This window comes from Mixophyes fleayi, chromosome 7, assembly GCF_038048845.1.
Source record: "Mixophyes fleayi isolate aMixFle1 chromosome 7, aMixFle1.hap1, whole genome shotgun sequence".
Taxonomy (NCBI): domain Eukaryota; kingdom Metazoa; phylum Chordata; class Amphibia; order Anura; family Limnodynastidae; genus Mixophyes; species Mixophyes fleayi.
This window is the reverse complement of record NC_134408.1, coordinates 61,437,165-61,458,884: the sequence shown is the minus strand read 5'-3', so window position 1 is coordinate 61,458,884 and position 21,720 is coordinate 61,437,165. Positions and strand designations below refer to the sequence as shown.

Genomic DNA, 21,720 nt, shown 5'->3' with positions numbered 1-21,720 from the left:
TCTGCTTCATCTCAGCCATAAATATACCAACACGCATTGTCCAACTCACCCTTCACTATCTAGTACATCTTTAATGCTAGCCTTGGTGATAATTGCATCATCACACTTGAACCACTGGTCTTTGTGTTGTCTGATGAAGCTTGTGTAATGCCCGCTCTCCAAGGTTCCCTGGTGATTAACTACTGCAAACAAGGAATACCTGCAGAGACAGCAAATCTATGTATGAATAAGCAAATTATATCATCTCTGTTCAAAAAGTGGCAGGATTTTAAAATTGACAGAATAAACAAATCTATGTCTTATCACAATCTGAAAATGCTGTGGTAAAGGTTATTTGTGTTACTTGGACAGATTTGTGCAGAAATACATTTATGTTATCATGATACCATATGAAGGGAGTATCAGCAGTAGGGTCTTCTATCATTTGTACAAACACACCAAGTAGTCAGTAATTATGACTTAAACAAGAGAAAGAAACAAGAATTCACACATCAGATTGTTTGCCCTGTCTAAAGTACTATTAATCCAGATATACCTCAAATGTGAACTAAAGCAGAATGCCGTTGATTTATCAGTTATACTTACTTATTGTCATTGTTTAAACTGTCTTGTGGCTGTTGATACTGACCATTCATTCTGCTCTCTTTGCTGTAACACAAAAGTAGAAATATTATAAAGTAGAGGCCAAGCATAGCTACCAAACATACTGCATTTATAGAACTAGCAGACTCACCCAGCATTCGATTTGTAATGTGTAGCAGTTTTTATATATTGGCAAATTATCTGGTAAATAGACCAAAAATGCTATTTAGAAAATAAGATTTGTTGCTTTTGTTAGTTTTTCAATACTAAATAACTAATATTTGGCAGCTTTACCTTGAGAGCTGTGGAAGATATTCGCCATACAGCATTTATATAATAAGCCAATAACACATTTAAAATTGGTGACAAATAACAGCTATATTATACTGCTTTAGGTTTAAATACTTATGAGGGTACAACAACTATTGTGCTAGAAGACATCAGAAATATAATTATATATATATATATATATATATATATATATATATATATATATATATATATATATATATATATATATATATATATATATATATATATATATACACACACACACATACACACATTCATATGTACATACATATACACACACACATACATACTCCACAGCTCTCAAGGTACAGCTGGCAAATCTCACATGCCTCAGTATCAAAAAAGTAAGCTATTCGCGACAAACGAGCGACAAATATCGAACTTTGACCCAGGGAGCCGGTTCTGAACCTGCATGCGGACACCACTGCACAGATTGGGATGAAACCCTCGCTAGGTAGTCTAGTTGGAACCTGGACAGGTTTTGGGGGGTTAGGGTCCCGGTCGGACCTCCTGTTGGTGTACGCTTTTCAGCACTTTGACCTGGGGAGCCTGTTCTGACCCTTCCACTGGATTTTTAATATATTGTTCCGTACATAATACAAACAGTTGACCATACAGGGTAAAACAGAACAGTAAACGAGTAAAACGAAGACTTCAATAGCTCCAAGCATAGCTAGTATAGTGAAGTCGGAGGAGAAATGGTATGGAGACAGGAGGAAAGAGGGCTCTGCTCATAAGAGGTTACATACTAAATTATGGATTTGGATGACATTTAATATAAAAACAAAAAAACGACACTGGGCAGGGCAGCCACCTCATGGGTGTGCTGGAAGAGCTGCTAAGCTGATAACCATTTTTAATATGTTGACAGTTACACCCAACTCATTGAGAACTTTAAGATTTAAACCCGGGCAACGCCAGGTACTTCAGCTACTTACATAAAAAGTGTTATTAAAACAGTGAGTGTTTGTCCGAGGCACTAGTGAATAAATTAGGGAATGCTGTGGACCAATTTGGAACACAAACTATACTTCTCATGCTTAAAAACGAATGGTTTATAAAATGAATATGCATTTCCCATTTGAACGATAAACCTAGAGGCAGATACTATTGATAAAAAAAATGTAATGGTGCTGTGTACAGAACCACCCTTCCCACCCCTCATACAGTACGAATCATTTATTCAACCCAGATAAGTTTCTGTAACATCCTAATGAATCTGCAGATGGCACAACATTGAGAAATGTGTAGTGATCTCTTAATAATTATAACTATTCAACAGATGTTCACCTGGAGGCCATGAATGGTGTCATGTCTAACTCCAAGGGGAATGAAACATACGTTGTAATCTTCCGTCTCAGCTTAGCCGAATGTTCAAACCGCTGTGTCAAAAGAGAAAGAAATGCATTACACTCAGTTGGCGGATGTCTATAAACCAAAGGATTAATAATGGAAATATAACTTAATAACATAACTTAATATATGAAAGCACCACAATCTAAAGAATTCACAATAAAATGTTGGTATAATCAACAGCAATATACAGCCATATAAAAAAAGAGCCCGACAGTTACTTTTAGATTGTGAACTAAGTAAATGAGCACATTGGTTTTCATACATTTTTTGCACTTTAGTGATGTATTTTAGTGTGTTTTGCATACACTTTTCATGTGCTGCGCTTTAACCAAACCAATACATCGTAATAGCATGCATTAGTACTAGTAAGTGTACTAATGCATGAGAAATAGATCATGCAAAGTTCTAACATTTTAAATCCAGTGCTAAAATTTTAGTGTGCAGTGGTGAAAAGAGCACAAAGAGGATAGATGTAAACAAGATCTCAAAGGTCTGAGTAAAAAAAACAAAAAAAAAAAACGTGAGATGCAGGTAAGAAAAATTAAAGCAGCTTTCTATGAGGTTTTCTGACCTAGATGTAGTAAATCAAAAAGAAAATCTATTGCAATGCCATAACTTATTTCTAATTCCAAATGTTGAAAGGCATCCTGGTTTTCTTACTTTGAGATGAAAACAAGCCACAATAGGCAGTTTCTTCATAGTGAGCTGTTTAGTAGATTCTTGGTAACTATGGCAACCACTGCATTTGATTTTGGCACTACTTCCTAGATGCTCTGGCCGTGTAAACCTGAAAGAGAAGGGATAATCACTTTGCAGTTGAAACGGATGGATAATTATGCAATACAAAGCTACCTTGCAGAGGTTTAGAACTTTCATGCAGAATATTGAATACAAGAAAATATCACACCAATGGGACAAAAAACAATAAATACAAGGACAGAATAATAATAATACGGGGACGGAATATCATGCGAACAGCTTTCCATTTTTCCACTATTCCTACAGAGTATCACAAATTAAACAAAACATAATGCAACATAATACCTTTCCTTAATACATGCTAATATCAACATTTGTTCACTTTACTATAAAACATCAAAGTTTATAAGGTGCCAAATAATATGCAACATTGCACAATCAATAAAATAAAAATATATAAATATGTAAATAGGGGAAATAGAAACAAAAGAATCAGTAAAAATCAATACAAGAGACAATAGAGAAAGCAACTACATTAGAACACAATCAGAACAAATAAACCCTTACAAAAGAGGTCTAGGAGACAGGAGGCAGACACAGGGCCAAACTCTCAAGTTAAAATTCAAGAGAGGTAGGAAAGTAAATGGAGACAAAAGTGGCGGATTTAGGAGGGAGCAAGAGGTAGGTGGTGCAAGAGGTGGGAGTTTAGGATAAGGAGAGGTAGCACATGGAGAAAATCGGGATGGAGGGAAGGGAGTGGGAGGGGCAGTTGAAGTGTGAGGGAATTGTCTGAGGATGGGTTTGGGGGTAAGTAGGCAAGTGAAAAAAAAAATGAAGCACTCCTTCACCACTCAACTTTAAGGATTGGAGGTTGGGGGCGGATCTGTTCAGGTGTGGCAAGTAGTTCAATAGGGGGTTGCAGCGTGGGCAAAGTCCTGATGGTGAGAGTGTGAGGCGGTGGAAAGAGGAGGAGGTATGACAAAGTTCATAGACAGAACATAGTGGGCAAGTTGGGTAGTATTTTTAACAAGGTCGGAAATGTAAGAAGAAAAGGCGTTAAAGAGGGCTTTATTGGCGAGGGTAATCAACATAAATTGTATGTGTGAGTGAATGGGGTGCCCATGGGGGTCTTTGCAAATAGGCACATGGGAGACGGAAGAGAAAGATTAGTCGTGATGCCACATTCAGGACAGTTTGCAGAGGAGAGAAATGCTTGACAGGCAGTCCAGAGATGAGAAAATTTCAATTATCAAGAGCGTGGATCATGGCGACATCTACGGAGAAGAAAGGATGAATCTTGGCACTGTTTAGAAGGTGGGGCAGCAGAATTAGACGAGGGACTGGATATGTTGTGTGGAATTGAGGACAAAGTCAATGATGACCCTTAAGAAGCATGCATGGGAACAGACCCAGGCACTATCAACCTTGATGGAGAGGGGATACGACATTAGGTGGTGGAAAGACTATATGCTCAGTTTTGGATATATTTAACTTGACATAGCATCCAATCATCCAAGTAGTACAAGTTAACCAAGAGAGGAGGTGTAAAGAGAGAAAAGTAATGGGCCAAGAACATAGCGGGAGAAGAGGGGGACAGGTACCAGGGAAAGAGACACTGAAGGAACGATCAGAGGTAAGAGGTAAGCCAGGAAAGGTCAGTGCCACAATGATCAATGAAGTGAAGGATGTCAAGGAGGAAAGGATTATCAACTGTGTCAAAAGTGGCAGAAGAGTCAAAAAGCAAGCGCTAAGAGTGAAGACCCTTCGTTGTAGCCAAGAGTAGATCATTACTCACCTTGGTCACTAGTCACTGTAAAAGCAAAACACAATGTAATCTAAAAATATAACGGATTACAAAATATCACCTAACAAGATTTTGTTTTCTTCCCAGGTATCCAAATTTGCGCTACTTTTTCTCATTGTTACAGTGCATCTGGAAAGTATTCACAATGCTTCACTTTTTCCACATTTGGTTATGTTACAGCCTCCCTCTATTTAATCCTTACGAATATATGTGGAGTGCATCAGTATTATTGAGGCAGAGGGACTTCGAGGAACGCTATAAAAAGATTCTGGTGCTGTATATTTACACCTCTCTTTGAATTTGTATTCGTGTAAGTGCATTTCTAGGAGGGTCTCTTAATGGTTGTCCTAAGAGAATGCCTCATTATCCTTCACATTTGAAATTACTTCGCTGTCTTCTTTTTCCCTTGGGTGGTTAGTGGTTTTGAATTTAGAGATTTCACCAATGGGGATCTAATGGTGGAAGGAGTATTCACATCTGGTATATATATAAGATATTGGGAATACTGCACTATGATTGTCTCCTTTTGTATTTGAGGATATCAGTTCGTGCCACTCCAACATCATTTCAAGCTATTTTCTAAGAATATCAAGCTTATTATTGAAAATTATTTGAACTGGCCTTGAAGACTCAAAGGAACGGTACTTTGTGGGACAATTCGATATAGAAGACTATTCTTGATAAGAGACTGCTTCATCGAAACTTTTATACATATTCTGACATTCTTCTGTGCCACATTATTCCTGTATGTAAGCGATCAGCATCATAATACCATATCTACCATTGTATGTATATGTTGTGGAGGGTGTTTGGTGAAGCCCTTATTTCATTTTGGCTGAAGATTTGAGTTGCGCGGCTAGTCACTACTTCTTGCCAATCATACATGATTGCCAGATACATTGTTGCGTATCGAACTATGTTGCACCGCAAATTCTCAGTTTACATTTGATAAGACTTCATGCTATCCCAGTAACAGAGTTAAGAATACCTATTGATTTCTGGCCCTATGATGGTACATAAAGTGCGACTGCATTCATATCACCACATTGCAATCCTGAATAAATCTTCACAGAAAGGAACCAGAGGCAGAATTAGAGGACAGATGACCCACACCAGAGAGCAAAAGATCATAAAAAAATGGATCCAATAGCAAACGGCTTGTACATTTTACTGGTATATCCAATTTAGAATTAAATGAAATTTGGGGACACTTGTTTGTTAACCACTTAATAACTGGATCAATTCTTCCTATTTGCAACCAGACCAAATTTACCAATATTGGCAATGTCCTTGTTTCACAGGAATACCTTTTCTATTTCTTAGTCCACACAAGTTTATACTGTTTTTAAGTGACCTATTGGAAACAGATATAATGTAGTCCACACAAGTAAGACCACATTTTATTAGGTATATTGCTTAATCTTTAAACAGATATATAATTTTCAGGTGTTCTTGGCCATTATAGGTTTACCTTCTCAGACAGTCTGTAAGGGTTGTCGTTCCGGAGACGTGACTTTCCCCATTCACCACACCACTATCACTTCCTGGACTTAGTGGCCAAAAAGGGCTCGAAGAGCCTGGTAGATCCAAGCTGATGTCCCAAAATGGGTCTATTGTTGTGGACACACCACTAAAAGCAAAATGATACACGAGACAATTAAGTGATATGATATATCTACAATGGTTCTCCAACTATTGTGCATATACAAGTAGACTAAGGGACGCTCTAAACACAGGTAACATATGCAGGTCATGTTGTGTCCTTAGTACTCATTTGTGCTGAGGCTCTCCGTTTGAAATGGGAGGGAAATGGGCGCTCAAAATGTCTGTATTGCAACTATATTGACCACAGAGTTGAACGCTTATGTGATACTGGGGGAGACTTTTCTGATGAAGTCCTATTTTAAGCAATTTAATGTCTAACACATATACATACACACTTAAAATAAATATTGAGTGAGTTAGACACCTTACACTATCTATATAATTTGGGAAAGCTCCTATTAGAAATATTGTGAAAGTAAATAAAATACCTATTTCATAATCCTGCAACACCAAAGATTTGCTTATAACTCAATTCTCTACTCTCATCAATAGTGACTTTAAAGAAAGTGTGATATTCTAATGTAAGGACAAAATATACATTACTCATAACTAAATATATGAGCAGGTTCTCCCCAGTCAGTTTTCTCTTACTTGAAAATCTTTAGCTTAAATATGCTGACAAATTGTCCTTAAATCATGTATTTTAAATGAATGGAAATTTATATATAAAAATATCCATTTATAGAAATAAAGACAATCTAAAGGTCCTGGTAGAATAAAAAATAAAAAAACAATTGTTGATTTCATGCATGAAAAGCAACAGATTTTAAGGAACAATTGCTTCTGGAACACTAGAGCATGCGGCAATCTGATGTGTACATCCATGTGGTTTATCTTCACTTAATATTTGAACAAAACTGTATATCTATGCATCTCCATCTATTTATATAGCGAAAAAATATAATTTTAAAAAAAAATGTATATAGATCTCTCAAATCAACCTTTAAAAAAATAAAAAAAAATAAAATTGTGACATTTTGGTAAATTCAACATTACTCACTAAAATTGCAAGTAGCTGTAACAAACAAGCTAGATTATCGGATGGCTGAGCAGTAAATGACTTACTGGCACACTTGACAGGTTACATCAGACTGGAGGCCTCCTGTGAAAATTTGGTCTATAATGCAGTTACAGTGGTTCGGATTGTTGGCCTTTTTTCCATTGTCATCACCTGATAAAATAAGAGCATAGGGTAAGCATATGTATGGAAATATTACCTCTAATAAATTTGGAGGTCTTACTTATATTAAGATATTTAAGTTTTACAGCATCAGAAAATAAATGAAGTATTGAAAAATGTATGAAAACTATATTATATACAGATCTACAAACAGTCACTGCTCCTCCATGTTAAAAGACTACATGAAAATTGGCCCAGAGAGCCAAATATGGCTAATTATTTTTGGGCCCGGTAATGTGCCCAACTAAATATTAAAGCAAAGTAGAAGCTCAATACACTGTTGCTTTCTTCCAATTTAGTGCAGTGTGTGTGATAAAGTAAAAAAAAAAAAAAAAAAAAAAAAAAAGAAAAGTAAAAAACATTTTAATATTTTTGCATCAATGTTCCAAATTAATTCTTAAATGTTACTGTAAAGTTAAATATTTTTATAATACCAACAGAATAATAACTTAAGGGGTCTAGTTTTAAACATGGGGGTAATTTTGTAATGTAATGTACTGACACTACTTTCTAGGTCCACAAAATCTGCCACAGAATAACTTCCCAAAAATGGACTCCATGTGCCAGCCAGTGGATAAAGCACAGACATGTGACAACTTTGTACATGTCAATAGTGGAAAGTGTGTTGGGTTGCACTTCTGCAGCCACACACGTTATGGTGAATTCAGCTGTACATTTTCACACACTTGTGAACTTTTGGTTATATTTTTTTCCAACTACATTAAATATAAACAAGCTATCCCCCCCCTCCCCCGAAAAAAACCCCTCCAAAAAGGAACAGACAAATTGTACACTATGCCCATAGATTAATACCTTGCATATGTGTGGTCTAGATTTGTAGATTGTGTTATTTTGGGGATGTTCCAAATGTTCTGGCAGTGCAGAACATCTGGAATTACAGTACAGCGTCATAAGTCAGCTGTTGGATAATTGCCCACCACAGCAACCGAGAGCTAAAGTGTACTGCATCACTTCTGAGCTCTGCCATGCACCCTGCCAGCAGTAACCCACATTTATTCGGTGTCTCCATACACGTGAGAAGAGGTCTGTTTGTCCATTTGCTTATACCAGGGGGATAAATAAAGCACTGAAATGCAGTACTGGCAGAAAAAATTTATTTATTTTATACATGCTTGCAGTTATGTCTCTGAAAGCTAAAATACACACATCGTTGCTTCTAGAGAATATAATGGGCTCATATATTGAATAAAAACCACATCAATTTAGTGTCCAGGAACAAAATATACAGTAAAGAATTTTTGGAATGCATTTGTGTAGAAGCACTAAATTTTGTGTGAAATTAAGGAAAGCCCTAATCGTCCCCATCCCAAAAAAAAATACCCCCCAAAACACCTACAACATTTAAGAAATAAAAAAAATATTCTTAATCAAACTTAGTCCCACTATTGTCAATTAATATGTATTGTGTTTTAAGAGATCAATGGTGTACCAAAATGAAGTGTCAAAGTATACTTAACTAAATCTAACCACTATTCTTTCTGTCCTGACACATTGTTGAAAGCAGACACCTATTTGCACATAAGAGTATACCTTATCTATCTCCTCAATACGCTACCTTCAAAAGAAAAAAAAAAGCGAAGCAGACCAACATTGGCAAAAATTATTTTACTTCTCTTTACTTCTGAAATAGGTTTCCTTATCAAGACGATCTGGACACTACCAAATATACTTTTTCAATCCCTCAGCTTCTCTCAGGTTTCTAATCCCAAATACCTCTTTAATACATTTATATCTTTAACAAACTCTTCTGCTTTAAGAACAAGATCCAATATGAGATATCCTCTTGCCCGAGCAACAACCTGCTCAACTGCTTTTCTGCACTCTGATACTTTCTCTTCATGTAATCCCACAAATGAAGAAGACGTATCACAGGGTTTTTCTGTGTTCATCCCACCTTTAAATAACATCTGTAATCACTCTTTGCATTGGTATATTTCCATCATTATTTAAGTATTCAGTTATTACTAGTCTGGGATAAAAAAAAAACAAAAAAAAAACGACGACTATTTCGGACTCAAACGCTCTCAGATTACGGTTCCATTGTTCTCTTCTTGCGCGCAAACATCCAACAAACCCTTCTTTAGTAAGACTTTATTTCCTAACACACCACAGAGACTGCACTGACTAATATGGCCAATGATTTGCCCAGTGCTAAATGTCAAGGAAAGTACTGTCTTCTAATTCTCCTGGATTTCTCTGCTGTATTCGAAAATGATGATCACTCACATCTGTTACAAATTTTGCACTTTTCTTAGGCCTTCAGAACAGTACGACCATGGTTTTCATCCTACTTCTAAAACTGTTCCTTCAGTGTTACTTTATCTTCTCACTTTCCTCTATCAGTTGGGGCACCACAATGCTCAGTTCTAGGCTCTCTTCTCTTTTTATACATCGTCTCTTGGAAAACTAATAAAGCTCAGTATAACCTCTAAGTGGATGACACCCAAATCTATCAATCCTCTCTGGACCTCTCACCATCTCTTTTAGTCCACGCTAACGAATGTCTTTCTGCTGCAGTGTCACAAAAAACAAACAAACTGGTAAAATACCATTTTGGCATTGATTTCTGCCATATAACAAATCACATCAAGCCGGTCACATGCTCCCACTTTCCTCAAAAGGACCGGTTTTCAACTGAGACAAGTGTCACATCTAATTAAGAGACAAAAAAATGTGCCCCTCATTTTAGTACTAGTGGACCCTAACACTAAAACATTATTTATGGAAGCAACTTTAAAAAATGTTAGTAAATTTCATTATAATAATCTAAATTGTCAAAAAATGCATTATTCAAATAAAAAAAAATTTTCTCAACATAAAATCGATTTCTCTTACTCCATTGGGGGTCACTGCGAGACATTGGGGTATAGTAGTGGGTGCAGGAGTCTAGGCACTTATCAACTTCTTTGATCTTCACGCTCCTCCCTTACTATGCCACTCCTCTCCTGTGGATACTTCAGTTTTGACTAACCAAGTGTATAAGGAAAAGGGAGCCCCATAGGGTAAAGAGCATAAACATAAAAATTTACACAACAGAACTATTTACAGAGCAAGGGAGGGAGCGCAGTGTCCCCCAATGGAGTAAGAGAAATAGATTTCATGGTGAGTAAAAATCTTCTTTTCTCTTTCCTACCATTGGGGTAAACTGCGAGACAATGGGGACTAAACAAAGCTACCTCTAAGGGAGAGTATACTCTTGAACGACTGCACGTAATACCTTGCGTCCGAAGCTCGCATCAGAGGATGCAAAGCCCTATAACCTGTAGAATTTAGAGAATGTATGGACAGATGACCATGTAGCCGCTCTGCATAGCTACTCCACAGATTCCCCATGATGCGCCGCCAAAGAAGCGCCAACGGCTCTTTTAGAGTGAGTCTTTAACGATACCGGAACAGGCAGAGATGCTCGACCATAAGCCAGTCTAATAGTGGAAGTGATCCAGCGAGCAAGCTATTGTTTGGAAGCTGGCCAACTCTGCTTCTACGCATCATAAATAAAAAAAAGAAAAAGAAAAAAAAAGGGTCTTTGGTCTTATGTAGACCGCACAGCCTCGGTCCGTAACACCGAAGAGCACGAACCACATCCAGCAACATTAAATCATCCCCTGAGGAAGAGGGAACTGAGTAAGGGGAAGGCGGAGGATGGAAAACCGGGGCCCACCCCATGATTTAAATGGAACCTGGACACAACTTTTGGAACAAAAAGAGGGTTTAGTGTGGGAGTCAATTTGATTGAAGAGGGTCCCATTTTTCCTGCTTCTCCCAGCACCAGAAACTTGATTATAAGTGAGGTATCAATTCTGTGTTTTATCCTTTTTATTTTACAAGAAACAATTGCTTTATATTTGTATGCCTTTTTATTAACTGTTTTATCTTAAGCATTGTGGATGTATTTTCCATATTAAATTACACTTAATAAGTTCAAGTCTCTGTGTTCTTACGAATTCACGCGACAGTTTGGTCAATACGCTACATAATTGAAACGGGGAAAACAGTGTGGTTTATGTGAACTCTGATTAAAGTAAATTGTTAGATTAATGCTAGGGAGAACCGAAGGCTTCCTAAATAAGAGTGTCAGCTCTTGTCAGAAAAAACCTTGGTGGTGGCATAGTTAGTACCACAAAGTTAGTGTGTGGCATAGATAGGGAAGGATTTAATCATTTTAGACAGACCAGGTGGCTGTTTTTTTTAATTCACTCTGTGTCACACACGCATCACGCAAGCTCAGGTGAGTGCTGTTCGTGACAGATTTTAAGCTTGCAGGGCCTTCTCACCTCTGTCTGTTTTACCCAGTTTGTTTATTAGTTTACCATGTTTGTCCCCAATTGTAAAGCGCTACTGAATATGTTGGTGATATATAAATAATTGATGATTATGATGATGATGACGAAGGACCGCTCTATCCTCGTGGAAATCGGGAATGGAGAGGTTGCAGCAGAACGCTACTAATTCTGACACTTTACAAGCTGATGAAATCGCTAACTGGAATACCGTCTTACAAGTGAGATGGCATAAATCCACTGAATCTAGAGGTTCAAATGGCGTATGTATTAGTGCATTGAGCACCAAGTTGAAGTCCCAAAGTTCTACTGGGTGAACAAAGGGGGGCTGCACATCCCTGATGACCGCCAGCTTCCGCTGACAATAGATGGAGAGTACCAAGACCTGAACCGGAACCCCAGACGGAGCCCCTTATTTAGGCCTGCCTGCAGGAAGTCCAGCAGTCTAGGGAGATTAAACTTGGATGTATAGAAACATTGGACCTCACACAAAATAATGTATGTATTCCAGACTCGATAATATATGGCCGAGGAGGACGATTTCCTGGCCTTGAGAAGAGTACCAATAACCTCTGGCGAGAAACCCCTGGCAATGAGAATTAAGTTCTCAATAGCCACGCCGTTAAAGTTAGCCGACTTAAATCGTGGCAGAGAAGAGGACCTTGAACGAGAAGGATGCATTGGCAGGTGGAAGGGAGGATCCACTGCCAGTTTCATGTCTGAGAACCATGCTCTGTGTGGCCAATGGGGAGCTACCAGGATGGCAGGGACCCGCTCTCTTTTCAACTTCTTTAGTACCCGCAAGAGCATGGGTATCGGGGAAAAAAGGTACACTAGGCGGAAGTGTCATGGTACGGACATGGCTTCCGTGGAAAATGCTTGAGGGTCTCGAGACTTTGAGCAGTACAGGGGGACCTGATGGTTTAGTCTGGTTGTCATGAGATCGATCTCAGACATGCCCCAACGTCCCGCTAGAAAGGCGAAGACCTGCTGCATTCGCCCGGGTGAACCCTCTTGCCTGCTGAGGAAGTCGGCCTCCCAATTTTCCATGCCTGGAATGTAAATGGCTGATATCTGGGGTATGCGGTGTTCCGCCCATACCATGATATTGTCCGTTTCCCGCATGGCCCCAACACTGCAAGTTCTCCCCTGGCGATTTAAATATGCCACCGCCGTGGCATTGTCCGACTGAATCTGAAGAGGATTTCCTGCCAGGAACCTCAGCTTGCGTCAACGTCCTGAATAACGCTTGGAGTTCTAAGACGTTGATCAAGAGTGTGGACTCTTGGGGAGACCAAAGGCACTGAAAAATCAGAGATCCTGTTACCCCTCCCCAACCTAGTAGACTTACGTCTGTCGTAACTAAGCTCCATGGGCCCGTCTGAAGTGTCTGACCCTTGTCCATATTTTTTCTGGATAACCACCACGCTAGGGAAAGATGAGTGTGTCCTGACAGGCGAATGATCTGTCTGTCTAGATGCTCCTGAGACCCTGACCAGTTTCGAAAATGATTTGGGTAAATTGAGAATACACCCATGAGCTTCCAGGAACTGCATAGTGATTTGGATGCGACAAGTTAAGAGTGACGCAAACAGTGCTTTTAGAAGGAGACCGTCTAGATAGGGATCTATTGTGACTTCCTTCTGCCGCAGAAGTCCCGACAATGATCTTGGTGAACACTAGTGGAGCAGTCACTAGGCCGAAAGGTAGGACCCTGAACTGAAAATGGTATCTTCCTACTGCAAAGCGGACGAGGCATATAGGGACATGCAAGAAGGCATCCTTGATGTCTATGGAGGCTAGAAACCCTCCCTGCTCCATTCTGGCGATGACAGTTGGAAGGGACTCCATTCTGAATTTTTGAGTCCTTACCTGTTTGTTCAGAGACTGCAGGTTTAGAATTGGACACAAAGACCCGTCCTGTTTCGGTATTAGGAAGAGACCGGCAGGTCCGTCAGGGGGGAGGAAAGGCTGTTTGCTACAGCTTCACTCCCGCCCGACTAGCAACTTACAGCGTGTGTCCTCGCACTATGGTGTGTGAAAATAACTGATGCCTCTATGCCAGACTTACATTATGTCCCCCTATTGCTCGTTAGTCTAGAGAATGGACAGGCTGCTGGCAGAGGTGCCAGGTAAAAGAGACCAGGCTGCTGCTTACCTGCGCTGGGACCCAGAGTGAACAGAGCTGTAGACTTATTCACTCCTCTGGGTCTTGAGTTCGGTCCCTGCGCTGCACCTGTAAAGGAAGGTAAAATAAAAACATGAAAAACCTACAACTAATTCAAGTATAGACAGGAGCCTATACAGAAGTGATCTATCTCCTAGGCCCTTAAATTAAACTGAGGTATCCACCGGAGTGGAGCTGCATAGTAGGGGAGGAGAGTGAAGATCAAAGAAGTTGATAAGTGCCTAGACTCCTACACCCACTACTATACCCCAATGTCTCGCAGTGTCCACCAATGGTAGGAAAAAGAAAACTTATTTTTACAGGGAAGATATTTCATATTCTTACCTTTGCAATGTCTGTGCAGTACATCTAATGCAGCAATTAGAAACTCATGTGCATCCTGTTGTTCGTACCCTGCTAAATGCCGTGCATGTGTCCATACAAGGTGCAGTAGCCTATATGGAATGTGTGGAGATCGGTGCCCAGAGTAGAACTAAAAAATAAAAGAAAGGATAAAGTTTTAGATTATTTTGTGACACAAGTATAAATAAAAAGCAGTTCGTAATGACGTAAACTGGAACAATCAAATCTCGGGGTATCAAAATAGCTGGGACTCCAGGATGTGTGTACTGCTACCATCTTTCCGAGCCTTTGAAATAGGGTAAGAAACAAAGTAATTCCTACTTTACTGCATTCTATAAAAGTTGAATGAAACCTGAAAAAAATAATTTATATATGGTACAGGAAGGTAACTATTGACTTACTTTACACAACCAAGCAATAGATAACATGTAGAACAGAGTGTAAAATCCTTTTAACATTAAAAATGCTCACAAAATTAGCAAAGTATAAGAAGAAAGGAGAGTGGAAATCAGTTTCCTTACAGTGTTAAAAAACGTGAGCAACTAGAGGTAAACAAGTTGAATGTATGAACTGTGAGGCATTTGACATCAGTCTTTGTGCATCAGTTTGGCAGGAGCCTTGTGTCACCAAAAAAACCTTTGTCCACTATCTAATGCTCAGTGTTTGTTCAAGCAGAAGAAACGGGGGAAGTGGGTAAAAACACATGAAAATTTATCCAAGCTTTAGTAGCATTTTAGTGATGAATTTTTAGCATGTTTTCCATGCTTTGTGCTTTTAACAAAAAAATACTGGTGCACATTAATGAAGGACAGACAAATCGTGTGGCGCTCTAAAATTTTAAATGCAGAATTAAAAGTTCCAAAACACAATGGAGCTAATGAACCCATATTAAACCATGCTTTCTATTTTTAATGGACTTTTAAGGTTTCAGTGACTGAACTCGTATTAACACCAGAAAAGGGTGAACAAGCTTCCATTCACCTCTACACATGACATTGTTGCTGTCCCATGCCAGGCTTGTCCTCACTTACACAATCCCATGACTAAACAGGTCAGTGCCTCCTATAACATAGGTGCTGTCAACATACTGGTGATCTGATTATCTAAAGCTAAAACTATCCACTTAAAAACAAGGTACACATGTATGAGTACAAACAGGTGCTCTGATCCTAGTCACACACACACACACCTTTGAAAATAGTTTTGTCCAAGTTTTAATGCTGCATCTTCACAGGCCAGACGCTCTTAAAAAGACATGTTACAACAGCTGCTATGGAAGTTTATTGGGAGGATGATGGCCTTATACCTTGGAAAGCAAACTGACCCACTGCTCTAAAAAAAATAAAAAAACAGTCATGTGCTTAAGTGTTTTACATACAAATGTTTCTGTATATAATTCAAGGCTCCCAATTCAAATGCTAACAGGGCTGCAGTATCATCAGGTTTTATTATTTTATATGTAATTTTTGTTTGCCAATAGCATTTAAGGACCTTGAAGACATCCATTATTATATGGTGTATTTATTAAAGCCAAGATTATGTAATGAAGATTGGAAGAAACACGCCCTAAACACGTGTGACAATTGCTGAGACTTGCAATGCTCAAGTGCATCAATAACCATTGATAAGCTAAGTTACCAGTAAAGTTAAATTCAGTAATATCTAGTTTGTGCAAATATATGAATACAAATTGGCAGCCCCAATGTCTAAACAGTAAACTCCCATCATTACAGTCTAATTCTACCTAAAACGTTTCAGGTGGATTTCCATAAAGCATTAACACAAATTATATACCTAGGGCAGATGAGCATCTCCCAGTGTCTGCCATGGCACTGATGCCCTCGCTCCTGCTGAAGCTATCTTTTCCATGCAGACAGCATGTCGACATCAAATGACCGCGGCAGAAATCAAGGGACTAGCAGGATCAAGCTGAACGCCGGACCCAATGTAATTTACTGTATTAAGTTTGAATGGGTGGTGCACCTGTCAATGCAGGAGCGTCCGAAGGGTAACAGAAACCACCGATGGAACAGCAGGAATTTTTAGTTTTGGAGAGCTATCCTCCTTCGATGCTATTATAAACAGTTAACATTAAGACATTTCAAATGGGAACTGACTGGTAGGACTTTATAATCCCCCCTCCCCCCGGGTTGGGTAGTAAACGCAGACTACCCAAAACCCGGCGCAAATGTTCCCGACATGATCCCTCCGATAGTCATCTTACCTACAGTGTGGAGTAAAACAGACTTCAAATGTTTGCGGCAAACCAACATGCCGTCCAGCAAAAATCATGTCATTTTACAGAGCAATACTGACTATGTTAGTATTAAGGTGCTCATTTAAGAAGGCGCCGCGTGTATAAATTTTTTCTTACAAAGCATTCTCCATTGTAGACGAGGCACCTCCTTAAATGAGCAACAAATACCAACATAGTCAGTGTCGCTCTGTGAAATTACGCGATTTTTGCCGGACGGCTTGTTGGTTCGCTGCAATAGTTTGAAGTCTATTTTACACCACACTGTAGGTAAGATGACTATCGGAGGGATCATGTCGGGAACATTTGCGCGGGGAATTGGGTAGTCGGTGAAGTGACTTCCACCACTCTCCCCAGTGTCCTTCATTATTTCAGCTATTATGTATAGTTTGTTTGACTGGCAAAATACCTTCGCTATAGAAAATGACAATCCTTCAGCTACTTAATCCATTTTTGTATCATTCAATGTAACTTGGATAGACAAGCTGTTCAAAACAAAACAAGCAAACATTCAGGTAGCTATCCACATAAAATTAATTAGCAGGGCACTGGCCAACACAAGCTGCCTCCAAGGCCAGTTTTAGACAAGATGGGGCCCAGGGCAGAGGCCAATATTTAGAACTGTGCATAAATAGCACCATCCCCATTTGTACAAAATAACACAAAAAATGTGAGAGAAAAACCTCAAAACTGTTTACAGTAAGGAAAAAGAATTACATATTGCGAATTGCAGTCAGCCCCATGCTACTGTATACAGCCTTGAGTCAAGCATAACAACCTCATGTCCACAATTCACAAATTGTCGTATCAGCTGGTTTCCCACCAGCTACAGCCATGTGCTTATGACCTTCATTTCCACCACTGTCCAAAAATATAATTTACTGACCAGTACCAAGTGTGTTATTATTTATTTATAAGGCTCCACAGATTCTGTAGCGCCGGATACAGAAGCAAGTAACAAATAGACGAGGTAATACACATTAGTAGCACAGATGAGTGAGAGTAATGCTATGGGGACTCACACTGATTGCAGCAAAAGACATGACAGGACGAATGAGAGAGTCAGACAGTAGACGGACATGGAACAATAGGTAGAAAGGACCCTGCCCGTGAAAGCTTACATTATAGTGCATCATTCTTACCCACCACAGAGTTATTTCCCACATATAATGCTGTATCAAGTACAGCCTTATGCACACCAGTCGATTGCCAATCATATAAAGCTGTCCTATCTTATGTGTACTTATGGACCCATACCCGCCTCAAAGATATGTTCCCATACCCATTGGCGATCAGATGATACCACAGATAAAATCCTTTACTCCCCATATTAATCCGACTCCTCAAACAATTTACTTTCTTCTCACGCCTCTTTCAGTGAGTAATATTCATTTTTCCCATTACTTTTAGCTTATATGTTCCCAGACAAGTAATGTAAAAAAAAAAAACTAAAGGAAAAGCCAAAATTTCATCAAAATAAATCACAGGTAGTTTTATTCAGTGAAACCATCTGCATTCAAAGCTGAACTTCCTATTCCGCATACCATTTACTGGAACCGCAGGGTAGCTCCATGTAGTGGTTTTTCTGAGGATTCTGGATAAAACTGTGGATGTACGATGAAGGGGAGGACTGGTGTAAACATCACTGCTTGAAAATTCTGCCCGACGCCTATTGCCTGCTGTATACTGTAACCAACAGTTGAGATCTTGCACTCTAATCTGTTCCCTGGCTGTCCTGGGTTGAACCCAGGTTTTCAGTGTCAACACTCTGCCTGCTACCTCGCAGTCCTGATTCATAGCCCACAGCAAAGAGGCTCTGCAGCAGCTAAAAAAGATGACAGCCGTTCTAGGCACCATTGATGGAGCCTAAGGGTGGCAGCCGAATTCTCCTACAACTATTGCGCAGTTGGCATTTGCAAGTCGACGAGTGTCTGGCGGCAGGTCACACCGGTAGGACTGGTCAGCAACCCAGACACAGCGTGTAACATCCTTTTATTCGTCTTTCCCCGACATATATATATCCTTTATAACCCCAAGGTTTACTTATGCAAGTTTCCATGATAGATCATATCATATCGGAGATGGGGGAAGACTCTTAAGTTTAGCATCTTTTCATTAAGTGCTATTGAACAATCCTACCTTCCTGATGAATGTATACTAGACTGGGAAAATCTACCAATATCCTGCAATTTGATAGACTAAAGTATGATTTACCTGTGCTGTCCATGTTTTAAGTTGCCTTCAACAGTCCACTTCCTGCTGTTTGGGGCAGCCTTTTATTTTTTAATCAAATTCCATTCTTATTTGCATATTATTTTACATAGCTCAACTAATTTCCATCCAAACAAAATTTTTAGATTTAATTTAATGTAATCAGGATAAAGATGAAAATGTATAAATATCAAAAAAATTATCTAAAGGTTAATGGTTTGCAGAATGTAACATTTTTTTCAAAGCAATAAAGGCAGACAGGTTCCTGTAACGAGCAAAGAGCTTGTAGAAGTGAGAGGCATGAGTGTCTAGCGTAATCTTTCCAAACTTCGTTTGACTATCTTGCAGATAAAAAGGGAAAAATTGGTGATGTTAAAATGGCATAAGGCATCATACACACTGGCATCTCAATAAATGCTTTTTATTCCCCATTTATTCCTGCCATTGCTCTACTGTTCTCTCTCAGGACTTAATCCATCTGGTAATAGTGATTTTAGCACTTTCTTCTTGCCAAGTGTCAAAATAAACAGAGGTTTTGTTTTCATGTGTCTTTTAATCCAAAGACAAACGTATGTATTGGACTCAAATCTAGAACGTAAAATTTTTCTTGTACACTTGGTCCTTGGAAGAAAAAAATGCTCTATTTATGCAATTCTGATTCTACCTTTAGGAAAAAAATAGGATCTGACAATATATTCCAAAATAAGGTAGCAGATAAGAAAGGCTCTTCCACCAAGAGTTCTTGTAGCTTTAACACTACGCGCAGACATATATGTTACTAAAAAGAAAGACAACTTTAAAAGTGGAGATTTCATGCAATGGAGCTCTCGAAAGGACATTAATACAAAGTTCAAACCCCATGGTGCCAGAGTACAAAATACTGGTTTTATTTTCTTGCTGTCTGTATGAAGCTTGAGACAAATTCATCTGCTGTTGATTTCTTGTGTAGTAATGCCCCAAGATTCAGTATGTTCACTGTCAGACATTTATCTAAGTAGTAGAATCTCCATATTGTGACTGGTAAAGGAACTACTTGGTGATGTGTTCCTCAAAGTACACCAGTTACTGCACATATTTGGTGGTTGTGTCCTGTCATTGCCATCATCTGGGATAGGGTTGCGGGTCTCCACTTATCCAATGCCCTATCAAAAGGATCAGTGGTCCTCCCTACTCTGCAACTCTACACAGGACCTTGATGCTCACTCAGCGAAACTAGCTTCAAATGTTCTGGCAGCCGCTAGATGTCCGATAGCTAAGTTGTGGTAGCAAGCGGAGCTCCTACGCGTCTATCTCTAAGATCCTATGTCTGGTTCATTGCCAAGAAGGAGAAAATCACTTTACTACTATGTGACAAAGACAAATTCCATGAAATCTGGGCTCCCTGGCTATATTTGTAGTGTCCCACACTTTATCACCCTCTAAATAACCCCCCCCCCCCCCACCCCGTATAACACCAGGCCTATTGCTTCTCAGAGTCCCATAATGCAGACTTGACGACATCCCCTCCCGTAGGAGTCCACGCTCTTTTTACCTTCCCTCACCCGACGACCATACCATTCCCTCCTCCCCTGCCCTACACCTCTTCAACATCCATAGTCTCACCCACCCTCCCTTTCTTCATTATTACCCTATTTTAATGTAATCTGTACTTTTACTATGGAAAGTGACATTTGCTGATATTTTTATTTTGAATGTGTTTGATTTCTGTCACCTGTGTTTATATAATACAATTATTTTTTTAAAATGAAAAAAAGTACACCAGTTACTGAAAATTATCCATACTGGAGATCAGCCTGGCTGACAAACCTTGGCAGCCTGCAGTAATCAGGATGTCAGTTTCCAGAATTTTGGATGCAATACATGTCCTTGATGTAGCAGATTCAGGGATACAGGGAGATCCCATAGCTGTGTTGAGTTACCTTTACCTGAATCAACTCTGCAAACCATAGAATCCCATAGCTAAAAAGGTAGGATAACTATTACTCTGTTCTTTCTTATATTTCTTAGGACTCTGAATAAAATTGGAATTCAATCTGGACTATGTTTCTACACGATTCCTAGAGAGCATCTACTGTTTCTGCCCTGATTTCTACATAAAGAGAATAAAACGTTCCTTCTCTGGTTGTCATGAGTTCTATTTGTAGATACCATCATTTGTTTCCATATTTCTTGAACATAATTTAGTTCAGAGAGCCCTCTCTTTGGTGCAGTGTATGGTGAATGAGAAATTGTGTTTCAATACGGTCTAAGCCAGGTATGTGAGCTGCCGATAGCACTACATGTCCTGGAGGACCTAATTGCAAAAATGGTTGGAGTGCCCTAGACACTGCTTGGCTCCTGGTACTACATTGCCAATTGATGCATGCCTCTACTGCCTTATAGCCTGAATTAATTCCAACATGGTTTTCTGGAACTGGATACACGCTTTGAATACGACCAATATTTTTAAGACATTAGATCGCAGCCAGACTGTGCGTTCTTGCCACAATCATTGAGTTCTCAGCTTCCCGCAGCTTGCACCCCATCTGGTCTTGCGGGCATCTGTAGTAAGGATAACAAAACAGCTATCTGCAAAAATGTTCCCCTATGGTCAGTGACCTTGACTCGCTTCTCTTGATATTGGAATGAATTTATGCAGATCTTCGTTATCGCTGTCCTGAATGGTAAGAAAATAATTTTGCAGGTGCCACATATGAAATCTTGCCCTGATATTGCCTTCTATGGCTGAAACTTAAACACATCTCTGCAGTGGGCCACAAACCTGCTCACAGAATTAGAATCAACTTAACTTCTTTCTATGGACAATATTGCTTTTCCTTGCAACATATCGTTAGATATTTTAGTCTCTGGGATGGTTGTGACTTTTCCTGGTTGATAACCCAGCCA

General features: G+C 39.3%; 1 protein-coding gene across 7 annotated transcripts in view; it reads right to left on the bottom strand.

The window, feature by feature from the left end:
• The window catches only part of LOC142097775 (ubiquitin carboxyl-terminal hydrolase 22-A), a 59,863-nt gene that overhangs the window by 6,399 nt on the left and 31,744 nt on the right, over positions 1-21,720 (bottom strand). For 6 of the 7 annotated variants that reach the window (XM_075179907.1, XM_075179909.1, XM_075179910.1 and 3 more), the window contains exons 8-15: positions 14,352-14,499; positions 13,998-14,075; positions 7,424-7,529; positions 6,225-6,383; positions 2,911-3,037; positions 2,185-2,276; positions 586-648; positions 50-199 (exon numbers count right to left, since the gene is read on the bottom strand). In XM_075179907.1, the coding sequence (XP_075036008.1) occupies positions 50-199; positions 586-648; positions 2,185-2,276; positions 2,911-3,037; positions 6,225-6,383; positions 7,424-7,529; positions 13,998-14,075; positions 14,352-14,499 (923 nt within the window). The remainder of the gene's footprint in view (positions 1-49; positions 200-585; positions 649-2,184; positions 2,277-2,910; positions 3,038-6,224; positions 6,384-7,423; positions 7,530-13,997; positions 14,076-14,351; positions 14,500-21,720) is intronic. The other variant, XM_075179914.1, reaches the window with a different exon arrangement.